The 25344-nt window shown below is 44.5% G+C and overlaps 1 protein-coding gene across 1 annotated transcript in view; it reads right to left on the bottom strand.

The window, feature by feature from the left end:
- Nucleotides 1-25344, bottom strand: part of LOC138674079 (uncharacterized) — a 133537-nt gene that overhangs the window by 67561 nt on the left and 40632 nt on the right. The window contains exon 2 of the mRNA XM_069762027.1: nucleotides 24178-24240. Within this exon, the coding sequence (XP_069618128.1) occupies nucleotides 24178-24225 (48 nt within the window). The 5' untranslated portion in view covers nucleotides 24226-24240. The remainder of the gene's footprint in view (nucleotides 1-24177; nucleotides 24241-25344) is intronic.

The raw sequence follows: 25344 nt of genomic DNA, 5'->3' as shown, positions 1-25344 counted from the left end.
GGGGTTGTCAGGGAGTACATGGTGATGTTCCATTTTTGTCTATTTCGTCATCCATTCCTTCTGACATCCCAGAGTTCTTGTCGGACTTTCAGGATGTATTTGAAGAGTCCAAGTCTGATGCCCTACCTCCGCATAGGAATTGTGATTGTGCTATCGATTTGATTCCTGGTAGTAAATTCCCTAAGGGTCGTTTATTTAATTTGTCCGTACCTGAACACACCGCTATGCGCAGTTATGTGAAGGAGTCCCTGGAGAAGGGACATATTCGCCCATCGTCGTCACCATTGGGAGCAGGGTTCTTTTTTGTAGCCAAGAAGGATGGTTCGCTAAGACCGTGTATTGATTACCGCCTTCTTAATAAGATCACTGTTAAGTTTCAGTATCCCTTGCCATTGATTTCTGACTTGTTTGCTCGGATTAAGGGGGCTAGTTGGTTTACTAAGATTGATCTTCGTGGTGCGTATAATCTGGTGAGAATCAGGCAGGGAGATGAATGGAAAACGGCATTTAATACGCCCGAGGGTCATTTTGAGTATCTGGTGATGCCGTTCGGACTTGCCAATGCTCCATCTGTTTTTCAGTCTTTTATGCATGACATTTTCCGTGAGTATCTGGATAAATTCTTGATTGTTTACTTGGATGACATTTTGATCTTCTCAGATGATTGGGAGTCTCATGTGAAGCAAGTCAGAATGGTTTTCCAGGTACTGCGTGCTAATTCCTTGTTCGTGAAGGGATCAAAGTGTCTCTTCGGTGTGCAGAAAGTTTCATTTTTGGGGTTCATCTTTTCCCCTTCTACTATCGAGATGGATCCGGTTAAGGTTCAGGCCATCCAGGATTGGACTCAGCCGACATCTCTAAAAAGTCTGCAGAAATTCCTGGGCTTTGCTAATTTTTATCGTCGCTTCATCTGTAATTTTTCTAGCATTGCCAGACCATTGACCGATTTGACCAAGAAGGGTGCTGATTTGGTTAATTGGTCTTCTGCTGCCGTGGAGGCTTTTCAGGAGTTGAAGCGTCGTTTTTGCTGTGCCCCTGTGTTGTGTCAACCTGATGTTTCTCTTCCGTTCCAGGTCGAGGTTGATGCTTCTGAGATTGGTGCAGGGGCGGTTTTGTCACAGAGAGGTTCTGGTTGCTCAGTGTTCAAACCATGTGCTTTCTTTTCCAGGAAATTTTCTGCTGCTGAGCGTAATTATGATGTGGGCAACCGAGAGTTGCTGGCCATGAAGTGGGCATTCGAGGAGTGGCGTCATTGGCTTGAGGGTGCTAAGCATCGCGTGGTGGTATTGACTGATCATAAGAACTTGACTTATCTCGAGTCTGCCAAGCGCTTGAATCCTAGACAGGCCCGTTGGTCGTTATTTTTTGCTCGTTTTGATTTTGTGATTTCATACCTTCCGGGCTCTAAAAATGTGAAGGCGGATGCTCTGTCTAGGAGTTTTGTGCCCGACTCTCCGGGGTTATCTGAGCCGGCGAGTATCCTCAAGGAAGGAGTCATTGTGTCTGCCATCTCCCCTGATTTGCGGAGAGTGTTGCAGAAATTTCAGGCTAATAAACCTGATCGTTGTCCGGCCGAGAAACTGTTCGTCCCTGATAGGTGGACTAGTAAAGTTATCTCTGAACTTCATTGTTCGGTGCTGGCCGGTCATCCAGGAATCTTTGGTACCAGGGAGTTGGTTGCTAGATCCTTCTGGTGGCCATCTCTGTCACGGGATGTGCGTGCTTTTGTGCAGTCCTGTGGAATTTGTGCTAGGGCTAAGCCCTGCTGTTCACGTGCCAGTGGGTTGCTTTTGCCCTTGCCGGTCCCGAAGAGGCCTTGGACACATATTTCGATGGATTTCATTTCTGACCTTCCCGTTTCTCGAAAAATGTCGGTCATTTGGGTGGTCTGTGATCGCTTTTCTAAAATGGTCCATCTGGTGCCCTCGGTTAAATTGCCTTCCTCCTCTGATTTGGTGCCTTTGTTCTTCCAGCATGTGGTTCGTTTACATGGCATTCCTGAGAATATTGTTTCTGACAGAGGTTCCCAGTTTGTCTCGAGGTTCTGGCGAGCCTTTTGTGGTAGGATGGGCATTGACCTATCTTTCTCCTCGGCTTTCCATCCTCAGACTAATGGCCAGACCGAACGAACCAATCAGACCTTGGAAACATATCTGAGATGTTTTGTTTCCGCTGACCAGGATGATTGGGTGTCATTTTTGCCGTTGGCTGAGTTCGCCCTTAATAATCGGGCCAGCTCGGCTACCTTGGTCTCTCCATTTTTCTGCAATTCTGGGTTCCATCCTCGTTTCTCTTCAGGACAGGTTGAGTCTTCGGACTGTCCTGGTGTGGATTCTGTGGTGGACAGGTTGCAGCAGATCTGGACTCAGGTAGTGGACAATTTGACCTTGTCCCAGGAGAAGGCTCAGCTTTTCGCTAATCGCAGACGCCGTGTGGGACCCCGACTTCGTGTTGGGGATTTGGTTTGGTTATCTTCTCGTCATATTCCTATGAAGGTTTCCTCTCCTAAATTTAAACCTCGTTTTATTGGTCCGTATAGGATTTCTGAGATTCTCAATCCGGTGTCTTTTCGTCTGACCCTCCCAGACTCCTTTTCCATACATAATGTATTCCATAGGTCGTTGTTGAGGAGATACGTGGCACCTATGGTTCCATCTGTGGAGCCTCCTGCCCCTGTTTTGGTGGAGGGGGAATTGGAGTATATTGTGGAGAAGATTTTGGATTCTCGTGTCTCTAGACGGAAACTCCAGTATCTGGTCAAATGGAAGGGTTATGCTCAGGAAGATAATTCCTGGGTTTTTGCCTCTGAAGTCCATGCCCCAGATCTTGTTCGTGCCTTTCATGTGGCTCATCCTGGTCGGCCTGGGGGTTCTGGTGAGGGTTCGGTGACCCCTCCTCAAGGGGGGGGTACTGTTGTGAATTCTGTGGCTGAGTTCACTTCTGTGGTCACAAGTGGTATTGCAGTCTCTGGGCTTCCTCCCTCAGGTGTTTTGGTGAGCTCGTTGGCTGCCTTGCTATTTAGCTCCACCTGAGTCTGTCTTCCTTGCTCCTTGTCAATGTTCCAGTGTTGGATCTGAGCTACTGCATCTTTCCTTGGGCCTGCTGCTCTGCTAGATAAGTGCTTCTAGTTTGTTTTCTGTTTTTTTCTGTCCAGCTTGCTATTGTCTTTTGCTGGAAGCTCTGAGAAGCAGAGGGGTGCACCGCCGTGCTGTTAGTTCGGCACGGTGGGTCTTTTTGCCCCTTTGCGTGGTTTTCGTTTTAGGGTTTTTTGTAGACTGCATAGTTCTCTTTGCTATCCTCGCTCTGTCTAGAATATCGGGCCTCACTTTGCTGAATCTATTTCATTCCTACGTTTGTCTTTTCATCTTGCTAACAGTCATTATATGTGGGGGGCTGCCTATTCCTTTGGGGTATTTCTCTGAGGTAAGTCAGGCTTGTATTTCTATCTTCAGGCTAGTCAGCTCCTCAGGCAGTGCCGAGTTGCATAGGTAGTTGTTAGGCGCAATCCACTGCTGCTTATAGTTGTGTGAGGATAGATCAGGTACTGCAGTCTACAGAGATTCCACGTCTCAGAGCTCGTCCTATTGTTTTTGGTTATTGCCAGATCTCTGTATGTGCGCTGATTACTGCACGCTGTGTTGCCTGATTGCCAGCTATAACATTTGTAACAGACCCCAATGAGAATTTTGTTACCATTTTTCCCTCCATGAATTTCGACCCATATGGACTCGACATCCTCATTCCCTTCGCTAATATCCTCCCTTAAAGTGGACTTTAGACATGACTTTACATAGAGACAAACGCCTCCTCCTCTCCGATTTTTACGATCCTTTCTAAACAGACTGTAACCCTGTATGTTAACTGCCCAGTCATAGCTTTCATCTAACCATGTCTCGGTTATTCCCACTATGTCAAAGTTACCTGTAGATATTTCTGCTTCTAGTTCTTCACATACGAAGGGAAAGAACATCAAGGTGAGGGGCACAGGTACTTTCAACAGAACAGTCAGTGGCCGCTATTTAGAAGATGGTATTATACACCAAAATCACCAATCGGCTATCTGGTATTCTAAGCGAACATTTTTATACAAAGTTGTAAAGAGCGTAGATCTAGGCCCTAGGGGGTAATCAAAGAGATAGAGATGTGCCTATAAATCATAGAAAAGTTCATTCCTTTGAAGGTACAACAGCCAAGTCATCATCCTTCCACATATGAATGTCCTGTTACGGGGAAAGCGTAAGAGCTTGAGCTAAGTGAGCATTGGGAGCGAGGTCAAGCCAGGGGTTCCATATTTGAAAAAAGGTATTCTTGAATCTCTCTTTCCTCCAAAGGATTAATGAATGAGCAGAAAAGGGGGCAGTAATAGAAATGTTTCGCGGGAGTCTTTCAGTTGTCCAGAGTAGACCTGATAATGAATATGGTCGTATAAAATAAGATTCTAGGTGTACCCATCTGGGTTTACTGTTATTAGAGCTGACTTTGGCCATCTCCCTTACGTTTTTTTAATATATTTTAGATGTATTGTAACAGTGTATGTTTAATACAATATTGAGATTTTTTCTACTTTGGCATATGCTTCTGCTGTTTTGTAGGGATTTTGTGTGCCTAAATAGTAGATTTCCCCCATATATGGGGTATCGGCATGCTCAGGAGACATTGCACAACAAAATCTATGGTCCATTTCTCCTGTGAGGCCACGTGCACACGTTGCGGAAAGTGGTGTGGATTTTTCCGGACTGATTTTGGTAAATCCACACTGCAGATTTCCTGCAGAATTACCGCGGATTTAGCACAATTTTTTGCGGATTTTGTGCGGATTCCACCTGTGGTTTTACTCCTGCGGATTCCTATTATGGAGCAAATGTAAACCACTGTGGAATCCGCACAAAGAATTGACATACTGCGGAATAAACAACGCTACATTTCCGCGCCTTTTCTTCCACAGCATGTGCACTGTGGAGTTTGCTTTGCATAGGTTTACAAGGTACTGTAAACTCAGGATAAACTGCTGCGAATCCGCAGTGGCCAATCCGCTGCGGATTCGCAGCTAAATCCGCAACGTGTGCACATAGTCTTACTCTTGCGAAAGTAAAAAAAATTATGTCTAAATGAAAATTTTTGCGAAAGAAAAGTAAATGTTTATGTTTTACTTCCACATTCCAAAAATTCCTGTGAAGTACCTGAAGGGTTAATACACTTCTTGAATGTGGTTTTGAGTACCTTGGGGGGTGCAGTTTTTAGAATGGTGTCATTTTTGAGTATTTTCTGTCATATAGGCTCCTCAAAGTCACTTCAAGTGTAAGGTGGTCCCTAAAAAAATAGTTTTTTCAAATGTCAAAATGAGAAATCGCTGGTCAACATTTAACCCTTATAACTTCCTAACAAAAAAATAATGTTTCCAATATTGTGCTGATGTAAAGTAGACATGTGGGAAATGTTATTTATTAACTATTTTGTGCGATATGGACTCTCTGATTTAAGGGCATAATAATTCAAATGTTGAAAATTGCAAAATTTTCAAAATGTTTGCCAAATTTCCGTTTTTTTAATAACGAAAGTCATATCAAATACATTTTAACGCTATCATAAAGTACATTATGTCATGAAAAAAAAAACAATCTCAGAATCACAGGGATCTGTTGAAACGTTCCAGAGTTATGACCTCATAAAGTGACAGTTGTCAGAATTGTAAAAAAATTGGCCTGGTCATTAAGGTGAAAACAGGCTTTGTCTCAAAAGGGTTAATAAGGTTTTTTTATGGATGAAACTGGTATGTTCCATCATTAGACAGTGCCCTGTCATCCAATCAGCAAAATGGGCTAGATGGGTCATGGCTACCCACGCTGCAGGTACTTCTCAAAAAGCCAGCAGTCAATGTCAATCCGCTTAAAAAAATACTGCCGACTACTTATGTAGTATGTTGTATGTTGTCCAATAGTAGTAATATGGCAATACTATCCCCAAACTAGCACCTACCCATTAATGGGGGTCTATCAGTAATGTTGTGTTCTGTTCTTAAAACTGTTGACAGCCGGATTAATGAGGGGTAAAGTACATAACTGAATAAATTTTAAAAAATCTACGTTTCTACCACAACTACCACATGCATGGATGGGAAATGCCTAGGGTGTTCTGTTCATGTGAAGTGTCCAATGATCTCTGCACTGAACCCCACTGACCCGTCCCTCTGCTCTTGTGTGAAGGCTCTAGCGGTCTACTAATAGATACTACAGTTGTCACTCAAGAGCAGAAGGAATAGTCTGCAATGTGTAAATCTGTTTAGATGTGGTCTTTTGTATATATGAGGTATATTATAGGTATATTATACTACTAGTGGTTATGGTGATGCTTAAACTGTACACTTTGTTCTGACTGAAAGAATGGTGTGAATCTTTCTCCCTGACTCTCATTGTTGGATTGTTTTCCGCTTACTCTCCCTGGATTATATACAGTATGTAATGGAGTCGTAAAGGGCACGATCCTGTAAAGCACACTTTGCTGTAGCATTCATGTCGCACATATATTATTATGGGATATGTGGGAGGGCAGCTATATTGTCTGAAGAGTTTGTGTGCCCAGGCTGCTTCTTAGAACTATTATGGTTCTGGCCCTAAAAGTACTCAAAGAGGTTTTCACTACTAGGACAGGTCCTTCTTAAAGTAAATGTTCGGCCCCGATAAAATAAACAAACCTATACTCACCTCCCATGCCGGCTCCGTTCCAGCGGTATCGGCGCTCACGGTCCCGGTGCTGTGATGCCCAATCAGCGCTGGCATCACTGTCTATCGAAATGAACATGAAGAGGAAATCAAAGATCAGCTTCAGCCCTGACTTCTGCTTCATGTTCAGTTTGTACGAGGGCGGGGGCAATGACATTGGCCGCCAGGCATCACGTGTCATTCCACTGCATCACAGCCCGGGGACCGCAAGTGATTTCAATGTGACACTCTGATTTCAGTCCCATGTGGCACATATGTAGCCGTGCAGCCCTAGCCTTATTCTTACATAATAGATTTTATTTGACAGTGAAACACAGCCATGTCTCTTATACATCAGTACAGGAAGAAATGTTTGATTTATGTGTATAATTTTCTCCTGGGATGAGATAATGGCTTACATCAAATACTGCTGACATTGCTGACAAATGTAGTTAAACATTCTTGGAATTTCTGACAAAAAATAGGCTTCGTCTGGATCCTGTATGTGGTTACAGAATCCTAGGAGCACTTGCTCTGACATGCTTCCTTAGACTCAGTTGCAATTTAATATTATAGTGCGAAATACAGTATTATTAATACAGACGTGTATTTAAGTGACATGTATAATGTCGTCTTCAAGGAGACTTTAGTTTAATCCATATCATTTTCCTGATTTTTTTAATATGTCCATTGAACAGGAAAAGCTTTTTGCACAATACCATTTTTACAGATATTAAGATTCAACACCACAATATTGAAAATGTAGAAGGATTTTAATGCCATAATTATAAGACCAAGGTTACCACCTACAAAACATACTCTCCATTGCATGAGTTAGACCTGCTCCATACATTTTCTGATTAAAAAATAATGAAAAATAAAATAAATACAGATGCCCATATTCATGTTAAATGAAATGAAACACTGCATCAGTAGTTTCTAACCTTTGTAACCTTGAGAGCCACATTCAGCTCTGATAGATGTCACGATCCACATTCAGAAGGACCACTCCCAGTTACACCATAGTGACACCAAGAGCCCCACTTTCTATGACAGCAAAAGCTTTCCCACTGAAAGCACACTGAAACCTTGTGTCCCCTCACTTACAGGCAGTATATTTACATCCAAGGGTTCCCACTTTACTCTCTTTCAGTATTCTTGCACTATGCACTTTCACCATCCTATCACACCCAGCTTCAAGCACCCCTATAACTGGCAGAATCATCCTATTCCACATTTACTATATCTATGCTCCCCACTAGTATATGCGCATCCATGTCTGCTTTTCTGTGCAGCACTACCCACAGAAGTCACCACTACGAGATCTTCTCTTCAGTAGCGTACCGCCAATGGTGGCAGGCCACGCCACTGCTATGGGGCCCGTAAGCTGGGGGGCGGTGTCAGTGCCCACACCGAGCCCTCTCTACGCCCATCAGCACAGAATTATAGGGATGGAAGAGTCTGCTGACACTCCCTTCTCCATCATTATTGCTCACACTGATGGCCGGATAGGGGGTTGACGTGCCAGAACAGTGAGTACAATGATGTACAGTAATTACAGTGCACCCACTGTTCTGACATGTCCAGCGCTTCACACCACAGGCTCAACATACCAAGGCATCAGGTGGAATGATGAGAGGTATTGTATTTATTTAAATCAGTGACTTGTGGCCATAATAGTGTGGCACCCCAGGAGTTTGGGTACCACAGTAGTGCTGCCTTCCTCTCGGGAAGGGTAGTGCAAGAGGGATCCCTTTGGCAGGTTATCCCACACACAACACATTGTCTTCAAAGGGAGATTCATAGTTAAAATTCTGCGCTGCCGCTGAGATGAATTTCAGGAAAGTATAGTTGATTCACAGTGGTTTTATTCAACGCGTTTCAGGGGTCTCATGCCCCCTTCATCAGGAAATACCACACAGAATATACAGGCATCACAGGTATATATAGTTTTGAAAGGACGCTAGGTTACAAAAAATGAGCGCCAACAGATCAGATGATTCAGTGTCAAAGTTCAATGATAACACACAATTAACAATTCAAACGATTAGAGAGGTATATATGATGAAAAAAATAATGACTTTGTTTATATTTCTAGATAATAGTTCCAGATTTGCAGCATTTAAGAAGAAATAAAAAAAGAAAAAGAAGAAGAAAACCGATCTCTACTTAAATGGACAAGAACCTGTAAGAAAAGGAGTTAATCCAGTTCAGAAGCGAATGCCCTACAGATGAACTACCGTGTGGAATCAGGCATCAGACCCCTGAAACGCATTGAATAAAACCACTGTGAATCAAATATACTCTCCTGAAATTCATCTCAGCGGGCAGCGCAGAATTTTAACTATGAATCTCCCTTTGAAGCCATTATTTTCTCTGGTCGGTGAAGACCTGTGGATCTGCAGCAGCCGCTATCTATATGCTCTAATCTCATCCTAATGGGGATGTGCATTACATTGTATGGAGGACCATGGGGAGTGCATTATATTGTATTGAGGACCAAAGGGAGTGCATTATATTGTATGGAGGACCATCGGGAGTGCATTATATTGTATGGAGGACCATGGGGAGTGCATTATATTGTATGGAGGACCATGGGAGTGCATTATATTGTATGGAGGACCATGGGGAGTGAATTATATTGTATGGAGGACCATGGGGAGTGCATTATATTCTATGGAGGACCATGGGGAGTGCATTATATTCTATCGGGGACCATGGGGAATGCATTATATTCTATGGAGGACCATGGGGAGTGCATTATATTCTATCGGGGACCATGGGAAATGCATTATATTCTATGGAGGACCATGGGGAGTGCATTATCCTATATGGAAGATTAAGGGAGCGCATTATACTATATGGAGGATTAAGGGGGGCACATTATACTATATGGTGGATTATGAGGGGCACATTATACTATATGGAGGCTTATGGGGGGTGCATTATACTATATGTAGTATAAATATGAAAAAAGAAGAACTGCGGGAGCACTCACCAGATAGCGTAGATCAAACCTTTATTGAAGGTAAAAAATCCATCATGACGTGTTCACGGCTCGGGGGAGTGCGGACATAGTGGAAGTGAGCAGGGGAAGACAACAGCTGTTTCGCGCTCTACCAGCGCTTCTACAGGACCTGTAGAAGCGCTGGTAGAGCGCGAAACAGCTGTTGTCTTCCCCTGCTCACTTCCACTATGTCCGCACTCCCCCGAGCCGTGAACACGTCATGATGGATTTTTTACCTTCAATAAAGGTTTGATCTACGCTATATGGTGAGTGCTGCCGCAGTTCTTCTTTTTTCATATTTATACTGGATTGTTTGTTTTTTCGTATGCGAGCACCTCCAGTTACTGAAGCCCTACACCCACAAGTGACTGTGTTCTTACCAGTACGTTACATTCAGGCTGTGCAGCAATACTTTTTTCTCTTCATTGATTGGTTATACTATATGTAGGTTTATGGGGCTAATTATGCTATGTGGAAGGTTATGTTGGGCCATTATAATATTTGGAAGGCTGGGAGGGGGGGGGGGGGGGTTATATGCAAGCAATTATACAGTGTGAAGGTTTGTGCCCGGTTTATCATACTGTGTGGAGGGAGGGCTAGTGCGGGCCATTATACAGTGTGGGGCTATTATACTGTATGTAGGCACATTATACTGCATGGAGGGCCGTGTGGGGGTCACAGCTGGGGGATCATACTGTGTTGGGGGTCACCATACTATGCCTTGGGAGTACAGTAGGATCATTATACTGTGCATGAAGAGGCTAATGTGGAGGACTTCACCATGGCAGTATCATACTGTGTTTGGGAGGCACTTTTTTATTAGAGCAATGAAAGAGGAATTTAGGACTTCAGCAGGAAGAAAATTACTATGTAAAGGCTGGGAAGTTGTGAAATATGCTCTTCTGTGACCCCTGCACTTTTTTTTTTTTTTTTTGGGGGGGGGGGGGGGGGGGGTTGGGGAGGGCAAGGGCAGTTAGAATTCCTACTATGGGGCCCCATAAATTCTATGTATGCCCCTGCCACTTTTCATAGTTGTTTGCTGGTGCTAATGCCTCAACTGCCAGATAGCGGAGAGCTACATAACACGGGCTTTCGAGCCACATGTGATTGAGTACCCCCACACTACATAACTCATATGCAGATGTCTTCAGTGAATACACAGACTGGTAGATAGGATTTTCCTGATGCAGAGTAGATTCTATTTGCTCTCTCAATATTTTACCACTTTTAGCCTGTTTCCATTTGCACATGTCCCATTTGTCTGCTCTATTCAGAGGAATAGATCCATTATATCACTTATGCAAATAGAGGGAACCATTGCGGTATTATGGGCTCTGTCTGGATTCTGTTGTTGTCACGACTCTGTTGTCGTGTGTCCCGGGACCAGGAACTCCTTCACCGTTCCTAATGCTAGGGGCGCCCTAGCTCGCCCTGTTCCCCGGATTACTTTTGCTGGTGAAGAAGCTGGGGCCACGTACAGGGCCGGCATCAGCATCCGGCGCACCCGGGCAAGTGCCGGGGCCCTGGAGAGATGGGGAGTGGGGGGGGCAGTCACGGTGTCTGGGATACAGGGACTCACCCCCCGCCAACGCCGCTGTATTCAACTATACCGAAGTCTATGACGCCGGTACAGTTCAATGCAACAATGGAGGAGAGAGCGTCAGATGACGCTCCCTCTCCCATCATTCCCCTCTGCCCCTGACACTGCGGGTACATGATGACGTCATATCATTGCATACCTGCTGTGTACCGCGCAGACTGCAGCCGCTGAGACCGGAGCCGAGCCTGGCGCATCGGGAGCAGCACGGGGCATGAGGAGAGTTGAGGATTGTGTGCTTTTTTAAAAAAAAGCTATCAATGAGTGATAACTGAATTGTGGGGCCATTCTCGGGGGGGGCTACATTATATTCTATGGGGGGTTGTATTATATTCTATGGGGCCCGGGGGCACTGTATTACATTACATTCTATGGGGGGCTGTATTACATTACATTCCATGAGGGGGCTACCATATATTATATATGCAGGGGCTGAATTATACTATATGAGGGGGCTGCATTATACTATATGAGGAGGGCTGCATTGTATTCTATGGAGAGGCTGCATTATATTCTATGGGGGGCTGCATTATACTCTATGAGGGGCTACATATTATATATGCAGAGGCTGCATTATACTATATGAGGGGGCTGCATTATAGTCTCTGGGGGTTACATTATACTCAGGGGGCTACAATATATTCTGTGGGGTGGCTGCATTATACTATACGTGGGCTGCATTATACTGTATCTAGGACAATGGGGAATACATTATACCATATGAAGAACTATGGGGTGCATTATACTATGGTAAGTGAATTGTACTATATGGATGACTATGGCTGTGCATTACACTATATGGAGCACTATGAGGAGTGTATTATACTATATGGAGGACTGAGGAGTGTATTATACTATATGGAGGGCTGTGGTGAACATTACTGTATAATCTATGGAGGACTATGGGGTGTATTATACTAAACAAACAAAATGCAGCCTATTCATCAAGTTGTATGCATACAGGTGCTGCTCACAAAATTAGAATATCATCAAAGTTAATTTATTTCAGTTCCTCAATACAAAAAATGAAACTCCATATTATACAGTCATTATAAACATAGTGATCTATTTCAAGTGTTTATTTCTGTTAATGTAGATGATTATAGCTTACAGCCAATGAAAACCCAAAAGTATTCTATAATGTTGATTTGCCTCTAATATTACAGGTACTGATACCCTGAGATCTGTGGACTGTAGATCACCAGAGTTAGCCATCTGCTAAAGCACAGGATCTACATGTCACCTACTCCAAGAGTGACACAGTGCAGAAACTGTTATGATCCGGTGACCTTGGAGCTGCATGAGAACTTTCACTGGAGAAAGTGGCCACTATACTGACCGCAACCCTGAACTTAACACCGCAACTAGAAGGAGCCGTGGAGTGTACCTAACACACCTAGACACCTCGTCACAGCCGGTGGACTAAATACCCCTAAAGATGGAAACTGGAATACTGTCTTGCCTCAGAGAAAATCCCCAAAGGATAGACAGCTCCCCACAAATATTGGCGGTGAGTCGGAGAGGAAAAAACCATACACAGGCAGAAAAAACAGGATTTAGCACAGGAGGCCACTCTAGCTAGATAGGACAGGAGAGGACAGAGTTCTGTGCGGTCAGTATTAAAACCCTTCAAAAAATCCACAGCAGAATATACAAAAAACTTCCTACATCTACTAAAAGATGTAGGAGCGTAAATCTGCAACTCCAGTGAAACCAACCAGACTGAGAAAACACAGACACAGTCTAATCTGGACAAAATAAAAACAAACGAACAGTACTGAAAATAAGCACACTGCATGTGTGCCACAGGAAAAGAAACAGACACTTATCTTTGCTGAACTGGCAGATAAGCAGGAGAGGCCAGGCAGAGATCCAACACTTCCAGAGAAACATTGACAACTGACAGGGGCTAAAGGATCCTGCACACCTAAATATCCCAGTCAGAATTGTAATTATCCGATACACCTGGCCAGGACTGCGAGTCAGAGACAACTGCATTCCCACCAACAACCACTGGAGGGAACCCAAGAGCAGAATTCACAAAAGTACCCCCCCTTGAGGAGGGGTCACCGAACCCTCACCAGGGTCCCCAGGATGATCAGGACGAGCCAGATGAAAGGCACGGACCAAATCAGCAGCATGGACATCAGAGGCAAAAACCCAAGAATTATCCTCCTGGCCATAACCCTTCCATTTGACCAGGTACTGAAGCTTCCGCCTCGAAAAACGGGAATCCAAAATCTTCTCAACAACATATTCCAACTCCCCATCAACCAACACAGGGGCCGGAAAATCAGCAGAGGGAACAACGGGCTCCACATTTTTCCGCAACAAAGATCTATGGAAGACATTATGGATAGCAAAAGAGGCCGGAAGCGCCAGTCGAAAAGACACCGGATTAATAATCTCAGAAATCCTATAAGGACCAATAAACCGAGGTTTAAACTTAGGAGAAGAAACCTTCATAGGAACATGACGGGAAGACAACCAGACCAGATTCCCAACCCGAAGCCGGGAACCAACACACCGACGACGATTAGCAAAACGTTGAGCCTCCTCTTGAGACAACACCAACTTGTCCACCACATGAGCCCAAATCTGCTGCAACCTGTCCACCACAGAATCCACACCAGGACAGTCAGAAGGCTCAACCTGCCCAGAAGAAAAACGAGGATGAAAACCAAAATTACAAAAGAAAGGCGAAACCAAGGTAGCAGAACTAGCCAAATTATTAAGGGCAAACTCCGCCAATGGCAAGAAGGCCACCCAATCATACTGATCAGCAGACACAAAGCATCTCAAATAAGTCTCCAAGGTCTGATTAGTACGCTCGGTCTGGCCATTTGTCTGAGGATGAAATGCAGAAGAAAAAGACAAATCAATACCCAGCCTAGCACAAAAGGCCCGCCAAAACCTAGAAACAAACTGGGAACCTCTGTCGGAAACAATATTCTCCGGAATACCATGCAAACGAACCACATGCTGAAAGAACAACGGAACCAAATCAGAAGAGGAAGGCAATTTAGGTAAGGCCAACCAAATGAACCATCTTAGAGAACCGGTCACAAACAACCCAGATAACAGACATATTCTGGGAGACCGGAAGATCAGAAATAAAATCCATCAAAATATGCGTCCAGGGCCTCTCAGGGACTGGCAATGGCAAAAGCAACCCACTAGCACGGGAGCAACAAGGCTTGGCCCGCGCACAAGTCCCACAGGACTGCACAAAAGAACGCACATCACGTGACAATGAAGGCCACCAAAAGGACCTACCAACCAAATCTCTGGTACCAAAAATGCCAGGATGACCGGCCAACACGGAACAGTGAACCTCAGAAATCACTCTACTAGTCCATCTGTCAGGAACAAACAATTTCCCCACAGGACAGCGGTCAGGTTTGTCAACCTGAAATTCCTGAAGAACCCGTCGTAAATCAGGGGAAATGGCAGAAAGGACCACCCCCTCTTTCAGAATACCGACCGGCTTTAAGACCTCAGGAGAATCAGGCAAAAAACTCCTAGAGAGGGCATCAGCCTTAATATTCTTAGAACCCAGAAGAAACGAGACCATGAAATCAAAACGGGAAAAAAACAAGGACCATCGAGCCTGTCTAGGATTCAGCCGTTTAGCAGACTCGAGGTAAATCAAATTCTTATGATCGGTCAAGACCACAATACGGTGCTTAGCTCCCTCAAGCCAATGTCATCATCATAATTGCGTTCAGCAGGCGAAAACTTACGGGAAAAGAAGGCACACGGTTTCATTAAGGAACCAACAGGCTCCCTCTGAGACAAAACGGCCCCTGCCCCAATCTCAGAAGCGTCAACCTCAACCTGAAACGGAAGAGAAACATCTGGTTGGCGCAACACTGGAGCAGAAGTAAATCGACATTTAAGCTCCTGAAAGGCAGAGACAGCCGCAGAGGACCAATTCGCCGCATCAGCGCCCTTCTTCGTCAAATCGCTCAAGGGTTTAACCACGCTGGAAAAATTAGCAATGAAACGGCGATAAAAATTTGCAAAACCCAAAAATTTCTGAAGGCTCTTCACGAATGTGGGCTGAATCCAATCATGAATGGCCTGAACCTTAACCGGGTCCATCTCTATAGACGAAGGAGAAAAAATGAAGCCCAAAAAAGAGACTTTCTGCACCCCAAAGAGACACTTAGACCCTTTCACAAACAGGGCATTGTCACGAAGGATCTGAAATACCATCCTGACCTGTTGCACATGAGACTCCCAATCATCGGAAAAAATCAAAATATCGTCCAAATATACAATCAAGAATTTATCAAGATAAGTCCGGAAGATATCATGCATGAAGGACTGAAAAACAGATGGAGCATTAGAGAGTCCGAATGGCATCACAAGGTATTCAAAATGGCCTTCGGGCGTGTTTTCCATTCATCACCCTGCTTAATACAAACAAGATTATATGCCCCTCGAAGGTCAATCTTGGTAAACCAACTAGCTCCCTTAATCCTAGCAAACAAATCGGAAAGCAAAAGTAACGGGTATTGAAACTTGACCGTGATTTTATTCAAGAGGCGATAATCTATACAGGGTCTCAAGGAACCATCTTTTTTAGCAACAAAAAAGAACCCCGCTCCCAACGGTGAAGAAGATGGCCGAATATGCCCTTTCTCCAAAGACTCCTTAATATAGCTCCGCATGGCGGTATGTTCAGGCACAGATAGATTAAAAAGTCGACCCTTAGGAAACTTACAGCCTGGAATCAAGTCAATAGCACAATCACAATCCCTGTGCGGTGGAAGGGAACTGGACTTGGGCTCATCGAATACATCCTGAAAATCAGACAAAAACTCTGGAATCTCAGAAGGTGAAGAAGAGGAGATTGACATCAAAGGAACATCATTATGAACCCCCTGACAACCCCAACTAGTCACAGACATGGACTTCCAGTCCAACACAGGATTATGTACCTGCAACCATGGAAAACCCAGCACGATAACATCATGCAAGTTATGCAACACCAGAAATCGACAATCTTCCCGATGGGCTGGCGCCATGCGCATGGTTACCTGTGTCCAAAACTGGGGCTTATTTCTAGCCAAGGGTATAGCATCAATGCCCCTCAAATGAATAGGGTTCTGCAAAGGCTGCAAGGGAAAACCACAACGCTTGGCAAACTCAAAATCCACAAATGCCATGACAGAAAATGATGACAATGAGCAGATCAAGGACACAGATAACAGAAATTTAGGTTGTACAGTACTGATGGTAACTGAACTGACGATCCTCTTTGTCCGCTTAGGGCAGACAGAAATGACATGAGAAGCGTCGCCACAATAATAACACAAGCTATTTTGATGTCTGAAACCTTGTCGTTCCGTTCTAGACAGAATTCTATCACATTGCATAGGCTCAGAAATTTGCTCTGAGGATAACGCCACAGCGTGCACAGTTCTGCGCTCCCGCAGGCGTCGGTCAATCTGAATGGCCAGAGACTTAGAATCACTCAGACCGGAAGGCGTGGGAAACCCCACCATAACATCTTTAATGGATTCAGAAAGCCCCCTTCTGAAAATTGCCGCCAAAACATCATTATTCCATTTAGTCAATACAGACCACTTTCTGAATTTCTGACAATACAATTCTGCCGCCTCTTGACCCTGAGACAGGGCCAACAAGGTCTTCTCAGCTTGATCCACAGAATTAGGTTCATCATATAATAGTCCTAAAGCCTGAAAAAAGGAGTCAATATTAAGCAAAGCCGGATTCCCAGATTCCAGGGAAAACGCCCAATCCTGCGGGTCGCCATGCAGCAGGGAGATTACGATTTTTACCTGCTGAATGGAATCACCAGAGAATCGAGGTCTCAGGTCAAAAAACAGTTTACAGTTGTTTTTAAAACTCAAAAATTTAGACCTGTCACCAGAAAACAAATCAGGAGTAGGAATCTTCGGTTCTAAAGCAAGAGTCTGAACAATATAATCAGAAATACCTTGCACCCTAGCAACAAGCTGGTCTACACGAGAAGCTAATTCCTGAACATTCATGCTTGCACCAGGCTCCTCAGCCACCCAGATATTAAGAGGGAAGAGAACACAAAACAGACTGGAGAAAAAAAAATGGCTCAAGAGCTTCCTTCCCTTCTTCTGAGATGCATTTAACTCATTGTGGGCCAGTTGTACTGTTATGATCTGGTGACCTTGGAGCTGCATGAGAACTTTCACTGGAGAAAGTGGCCACTATACTGACCGCAACCCTGAACTTAACACCGCAACTAGAAGGAGCCGTGGAGTGTACCTAACACACCTAGACACCTCGTCACAGCCGGAGGACTAAATACCCCTAAAGATGGAAATCAGAATACTGTCTTGCCTCAGAGAAAATCCCCAAAGGATAGACAGACCCCCACAAATATTGGCGGTGAGTCGGAGAGGAAAAAACATACACAGGCAGAAAAAACAGGATTTAGCACAGGAGGCCACTCTAGCTAGATAGGACAGGATAGGACAGAGTTCTGTGCGGTCAGTATTAAAACCCTTCAAAAAATCCACAGCAGAATATACAAAAAACTTCCTACATCTACTAAAAGATATTATGCAAAATCCCCAAACCATTGTGACAGTCTGGGTATGGGAGTACTAGAATAGTACACCCCCCGACAAACAAGTCCGCTCCATACAATACATATCAAAGGAGGAGAATAAGGAGCATATCGTGGACAATATATAATTAAATCTTTATTAATACATAAAAATGATTAAAACACGATCAGTAATAAGTCACAGCATATAAGTTCCAATGAAGGGCCGAAAGAGGAAAGTCCCTCCAAAATACCCCTAAACATATGACAGGGAAAGTCCCGCATATAATGGATAAAGCACACAATATGCTTACCAGGAGCACTATACAAGACAGGTAAGTATCAGGTAGAGCAGTAAAGTTAATCTAGCTATTCAAAAGCAACACCCATGTGGGCTGCAGATGCATATGGTCAAATAATAGCGCAATACCAGTGTACACTCACCAGACAGTGCAGAGGGGTGCAGAGGAGAGACACAGCCGGGAAGAGAGACCCCCGACGCACGTTTCGCGGCACTACAACGCCGCTTTCTCAAGGGAGTGTGAGTATGGCACAACCAGGACCTCTAGATAACCCCCTGTGAACCCGGTCACATGTGAAGAGTAAGCCAATAGCGGTGGTGCACACGGCACATGCGCACTGTGACAGCCAGGTCAGGGAATGGAGGCAGGGCGTCAGACCAGGTGCGCAGGTGCCGGGAAAATGTCCAGGAACCACCGCACCTAGCTGCAGAGACGCCCGCCCACATACCCGAGCCAGATGTCCACAGCGCGATGCGCACTGCCACCAATGCGAACTCGATATGGCATGTAAAATACCTGTAAGGGCAGCTGCCCCCCAGAGAGGTTATATTGTATTTATCCACACTGAATATAAATATACCCATAAGGGGGAAAAAGCAAAAAAAAAAAAAAAAATTATCCTGCAGCATCTATAGCAGCGCCACAAGAGGGCACCAAACACCATAATAGTTATACAAATATCACATGAATACGGATAATTACACATACATTGAAGACCTGTAAAAAAAGGGGGTACACAATACCGCCACCAAATACACTAAATAACAACTCAGATGTAAGATTATATATGCATCTAAATGTAACGGCGCTTGCTTGATGCGTGGCGATAATCCGTGATTCAAGGCGGCATGAATAGATGATCTGGATCCACACGGGAGGAAGAAGAGGACCAATGGAAGATATTACTGATAATAAAGAAAAGAAAACCAATTAAAAACAAATAAAAACACACACGAAAACCGGACAGCAATGGTGGTATGCAGCTAGTAGGAGGAAAAACAAGGACCAAGGGGTAAATAACTGAATCATAGATACGGAGCAAAACTCAAAGATTCGTTAAGACCACGGGGGGTCAGAGTATCCAAGAGGACAATCCACTTGGTTTCAATCTGGGCAAGGCATTTTTTATTGTCCCCGCCTCTAATGCCTAGATGGAGTCCATCTATCCCCCTGACTGAAAGTAATCTCCCATCACAGTTGTGAGTGACTTAAAGTGACGGGGGATAGTTTTTAGTTCCACCGTAGAAGGGGCCGTCTTGGCCGCGCCAATGTCCCGCACATGCTCACGCACTCGAACACGAAGTTCACGGGTAGTAAGACCCACATATATCTTGGGACAAGGGCACACAGCATAATAGATGACGTTAGTGGTCCCACAGGTTATACGTTGCCTTATTTGGAATTCTTTTGACCCGTCACTAGAAGTGAACTTAGAGCAGCGCAGGACATTGGCGCATGCAAGACAGTGCCCACACGGTGTGGAACCAGGACGGGGACCAATAGTACCAAAAACATTGGTGGGAGCAGGAATGTAATGGCTCCTTACCAACATGTCCCCCAGATTCTTACACCTTCTGGGGGTCATGAGGGGAAGGCTACCCACGGTGGCACAGAGAGGGTTCCGTTTGAAGAACGGACCAATGCTTGTGCAAAATGGAGCGCATGCTCTCCCATTCGTGGTTATAGGTTGAAATAAACCTAATGGGTGCATTCCCGTCAGCGTCCCGACGTCGCTTAGTCAAGTACAATAATTGGTCCCGGGGGTTTTTTTTAGCCCGATCGTAGCCGGCCTTAACCGATCTACGGCTATAGCCACGGGCAAGGAATCTCTGTTTTAAGTCACCAGCTTGGGATTCAAATTTTGCCTCAGAGGAGCAGATACGCCGCATCCTGAGGAACTGTCCGACCTGCTCCGACCAATGTTTTTGGTACTATTGGTCCCCGTCCTGGTTCCACACTGTGTGGGCACTGTCTTGCCTGCGCCAATGTCCTGCGCTGCTCTAAGTTCACTTCTAGTGACGGGTCAAAAGAATTCCAAATAAGGCAACGTATAACCTGTGGGACCACTAACGTCATCTATTATGCTGTGTGCCCTTGTCCCAAGATATATGTGGGTCTTACTACCCGTGAACTTCGTGTTCGGGTGCGTGAGCATGTGCGGGACATTGGCGCGGCCAGGACGGCTTCCCCTACGGTGGAACTAAAAACTATCCCCCGTCACTTTAAGTCACATCACAACTGTGATGGGAGGTTACTTTCAGTCAGGGGGATAGATGCACTCCATCTAGGCATTAGAGGCGGGGACAATAAAAAACGCCTTGCCCAGATTGAAACCAAGTGGATTGTCCTCTTGGATACTCTGACCCCCCGTGGTCTTAACGAATCTTTGAGTTTTGCTCCGTATCTATGATTCAGTTATTTACCCCTTGGTCCTTGTTTTTCCTCCTACTAGCTGCATACCACCATTGCTGTCCGGTTTTCGTGTGTGTTTTTATTTGTTTTTAATTGGTTTTCTTTTCTTTAATATCTTCCATTGGTCCTCTTCTTCCTCCCGTGTGGATCCAGATCATCTATTCATGCCGCCTTGAATCACGGATTATCGCCACGCATCAAGCAAGCGCCGTTACATTTAGATGCATATATAATCTTACATCTGAGTTGTTATTTAGCGTATTTGGTGGCGGTATTGTGTACCCCCTTTTTTTACAGGTCTTCAATGTATGTGTAATTATCCGTATTCATGTGATATTTGTATAACTATTATGGTGTTTGGTGCCCTCTTGTGGCGCTGCTATAGATGCTGCAGGATAATTTTTTTTTTTTTTTGTTGCTTTTTCCCCCTTATGGGTATATTTATATTCAGTGTGGATAAATACAATATAACCTCTCTGGGGGGGCAGCTGCCCTTACAGGTATTTTACATGCCATATCGAGTTCGCATTGGTGGCAGTGCGCATCGCGCTGTGGACATCTGGCTCGGGTATGTGGGCGGGCGTCTCTGCAGCTAGGTGCGGTGGTTCCTGGACATTTTCCCGGCACCTGCGCACCTGGTCTGACGCCCTGCCTCCATTCCCTGACGACCTGGCTGTCACAGTGCGCATGTGCCGTGTGCACCACCGCTATTGGCTTACTCTTCACATGTGACCGGGTTCACAGGGGGTTATCTAGAGGTCCTGGTTGTGCCATACTCACACTCCCTTGAGAAAGCGGCGTTGTAGTGCCGCGAAACGTGCGTCGGGGGTCTCTCTTCCCGGCTGTGTCTCTCCCCTGCACCCCTCTGCACTGTCTGGTGAGTGTACACTGGTATTGCGCTATTATTTGACCATATGCATCTGCAGCCCACATGGGTGTTGCTTTTGAATAGCTAGATTGACTTTACTGCTCTACCTGATACTTACCTGTCTTGTATAGTGCTCCTGGTAAGCATATTGTGTGCTTTATCCATTATATGTGGGACTTTCCCTGTCATATGTTTAGGGGTATTTTGGAGGGACTGTCCTCTTTTGGCCCTTCATTGGAACTTATACGCTGTGACTTATTACTGATCGTGTTTTAAACATCTACTAAAAGATGTAGGAGCATAAATCTGCAACTCCAGTGAAACCAACCAGACTGAGAAAACACAGACACAGTCTAATCTGGACAAAAGAAAAACAAACGAACAGTACTGAAAATAAGCACACTGCATGTGTGCCACAGGAAAAGAAACAGACACTTATCTTTGCTAAACTGGCAGATAAGCAGGAGAGGCCAGGCAGAGATCCAACACTTCCAGAGAAACATTGACAACTGGCAGGGGCTAAAGGATCCTGCACACCTAAATATCCCAGTCAGAATTGTAATTATCCGATACACCTGGCCAGGACTGCGAGTCAGAGACAACTGCATTCCCACCAACAACCACTGGAGGGAACCAAAAAGCAGAATTCACAACAAGAAACGCCACTATCAGGACTTATTTTCCAGAACACACACGTGGACTAGTAAGTGACTAAGTGACCAATCATTACAATATATATTAGGTCGGACTCAGAGTTCCACTTCCGAGAGCGTCGCATCGCTTCACCATGCACAGCTGCCCGTTCTTTGGACAGGAGTATGTTGCTGCATCTGCATAGAAATATGGACGTTTCGAGTGATGCAATGCAAGGCTCTTGCATAATTGGCATGTAAGGGGTTGACTTATATAATGCCCCTCTGCTGTATGGTATTGTAGAATTTACAATAGCTATCACTCATGTAAGAAGTGAAATCTGGCATTGTACTATACCTATATTTCTCTGCTGTATCTGTGCATCATGAATCGTGGTATGTGTTAAAGGGAAGGGCCCACTGAGACTCTTTCTCCAGGGGCCCTCAAAAACCTGGAGCCAGCCCTGGCCATGTACCTTGCCTTAGCTCCTGAATCTGCCCTCAGTCTGTACCCTTCCCCCACCCAGGGAAGAGGGGAGTAGTAGTGTACCGCAATGCACCAATCAGAGTAAGGGTATGTGTCCAGCTTCAGGATGGCCGGCGGTTTAGTCGGAGTGGCAAACCCGCTCCGTGCTAAGCTCCGCCCCCTTCCATGACGCGATGATGCCGGATGTGTTCATAGCACACATCCGGGATCATTGCACCCCACCATAGGGCCCTGTGTTATACCTTGCGGCGACTCAGCGTCGCCACAAGGTATACGGACATGCTGCGATCTTAAAAGACGCACCGCATGTCTGGAGTCGCAGGGCTGCCGGATGCGTGTTACCACGCATAGTGGAGATGGGATTTCATAAAATCCCCTCCACTATGCTGAAACATCTGGACACTGCGTGTTTGACGCTGTGGCCCCACGCAGCGTCAAAAACGCGGCGTTTCCTGAACGTGGAAACATACCCTAACAAGGTAATAAGATACCAAACATACAAATATACTCACACATATAACAGGAGAATGCATCGGGAAGTGGAGGATGGGGTTAAACCAAAGTAGGAGAAGAAAGGGAATTATCACACACTCAAAACCTAGCCACAGTCACAGATAAATCCAAGAAACGCCTTTCAACCAACAATAACCACTAATAACCTCCAGCCATGCAGCATAAGCTACTCTGACAATGAGTGCTAGCCAGGACCCAGATTATATAGGAGATGGGAGTGGCTATCAGTCTACAGCTGTGAACCTAAATGCTCCAAGAGCTCTCAACAGAGCAGATTAACCCCAGCATTGCCAAAAGAAATTTACACCATTTAGTAAGAAGGTGAAGTGCTTCTTAGCAGTGCTGGAGTAGGATAAATAAGACGCTGTGATCTTCTGGCTCCTCTCTGTCGCGGTAAACCCGTGACAGTTGTGTGTTCGCTTTTTATAAGGGAAGAAAAAGCAAATTATGCAGAACTTTTTCATCTGTTCAAGAAAAAATGCAAAACAGAACTTAGGCTAGGTTTACATCCCGTTAGGGCATTCCGTTTAACGGATCCATTAAACCGATGAGCTAATGATGTGTCCCAAATTGTCTCATTTTTTGCGATCGCGCTAACGCATGTATTAACGCATGGTTGCATTGCGTTAGCAATAGAGTTCAATGCACAGCGAACACTTCCGTTTGCTGTGCGTTCACCGCAACGTTTCCAAAAACGCAATAGTCCGCATTCGAAGGTGCGTCACAAAGTAACGCATCTTCGCTAACGCATGCCGATTTTGACAGGCGTTAGGATGCGTTACGCTAGTTGAAGTCTATGGATGTGTTAACGGATTCGTTACATAGCGTTAGTGCAGCTTAGAAATGGATCCGTTAAACGGATGGCACCTAACGCAATGTGAACCTAGCCTTAGATGGACACAATAATAACAAATGGGGCTCCTCTGATACAGTTTGTATCAATAATGCAAAGGTAAATTTCGCACACAAATTCTGTATTTGTTCTATTAAAAATAACAGACAAGAAGAAGTTGTAAATGGAAATGTGAACGCAGACTTTGGCATTTTTAAAACTGAAGAGCTAGAAAACTAATCTACAGGATAGGGGGGTGAGCATAAAATGTACCTGGTCATAGAAATACAGAGGTCCTGCCTTCAGCATCATGGATGACATTGGTATTATTACACACTAGAAAAGATGTAAAATATAAATTATTTTGAAATATATACCGGTAATACCTATAAGACACAAAACATATCTGTAAATTGGTCTCCTCCAGTGCTGTAATTGCATTTCTGCAATATTCATTACCAAAACCCAGCATTCCATGTGGGCTCAATATCTGCACAGATACTGGAAATTGTGGTATATTATAGGCTCTCAGATCATTGTAAAGCCAATTTCATATATAAACAAACAAAGAGGCGAAAATAAGTATTTTGATGCTATTTCGAATAAAATATCGATATAACTGCTAGTACTCCAACGCACACAGAAATAATCCAAGAAAAAGGGTATCACGTTGCCAACACCCCCCCCAAAAAAACACTAACATAATAAAAAAACAAACAAAACATATTTATTAGAGAAAATATAATGCATATTGAAAAATACAAATTTATAAGTCTATACACATATATGCATTCATTATTCATACATGCAACCATGATAACTCATACATGCCAGTAGATTCAATAGAAATTCACATAATATGTAAACATTTAGTGTCTCCCATTCCCATACTACCTCCTCATTCTATCCTCTCTCTGCCATTGTCCCTCAAAGCTCTCTCCTGGGACCCAGACTCTTCTCCATCTATACCTTTGACTTGGGACAAATCCAATGGCTTCTATGACCACCTATATGCTAATGACACTCAAATCTACCTTTCAGGCCCAGATGTCATGTCACTACTGTCCAGATTCCCAGAGCGTTTTTTGGACATATCCTTCTTCTCACGATGCTTTCTAAAACTCGGTGTGGACAACACCAAACCATAATCTTTCCTCCATCTCATTCAACCCCTCTATAAGATCTTAATATCTTTGATCTGATATCGTATTCCAGAGAAACATACATTTTTCGTATATGTAAATTACCTCTTCCAGGCTATGGGGTGGACTTTGACGAAGCGGAAAGTGAAACGTGCGTTGGAGTGGTGTGTGCGGGGGCAGTGGCGTCCTGATACTGGTTGGTATTCGGGTATTGTGACTATATTTATTTTCCTTGCACCCGTTTTTTTACTGATTTATAAGTGTGATTATTCTGTTGTCACCATATGTTATTGCACAG

This window comes from Ranitomeya imitator, chromosome 4, assembly GCF_032444005.1.
Source record: "Ranitomeya imitator isolate aRanImi1 chromosome 4, aRanImi1.pri, whole genome shotgun sequence".
In the NCBI taxonomy this organism is placed as follows: Eukaryota; Metazoa; Chordata; class Amphibia; order Anura; family Dendrobatidae; genus Ranitomeya; species Ranitomeya imitator.
The sequence above is the reverse complement of the archived record's forward strand: the minus strand, read 5'-3'. Positions and strand labels throughout refer to the sequence as shown.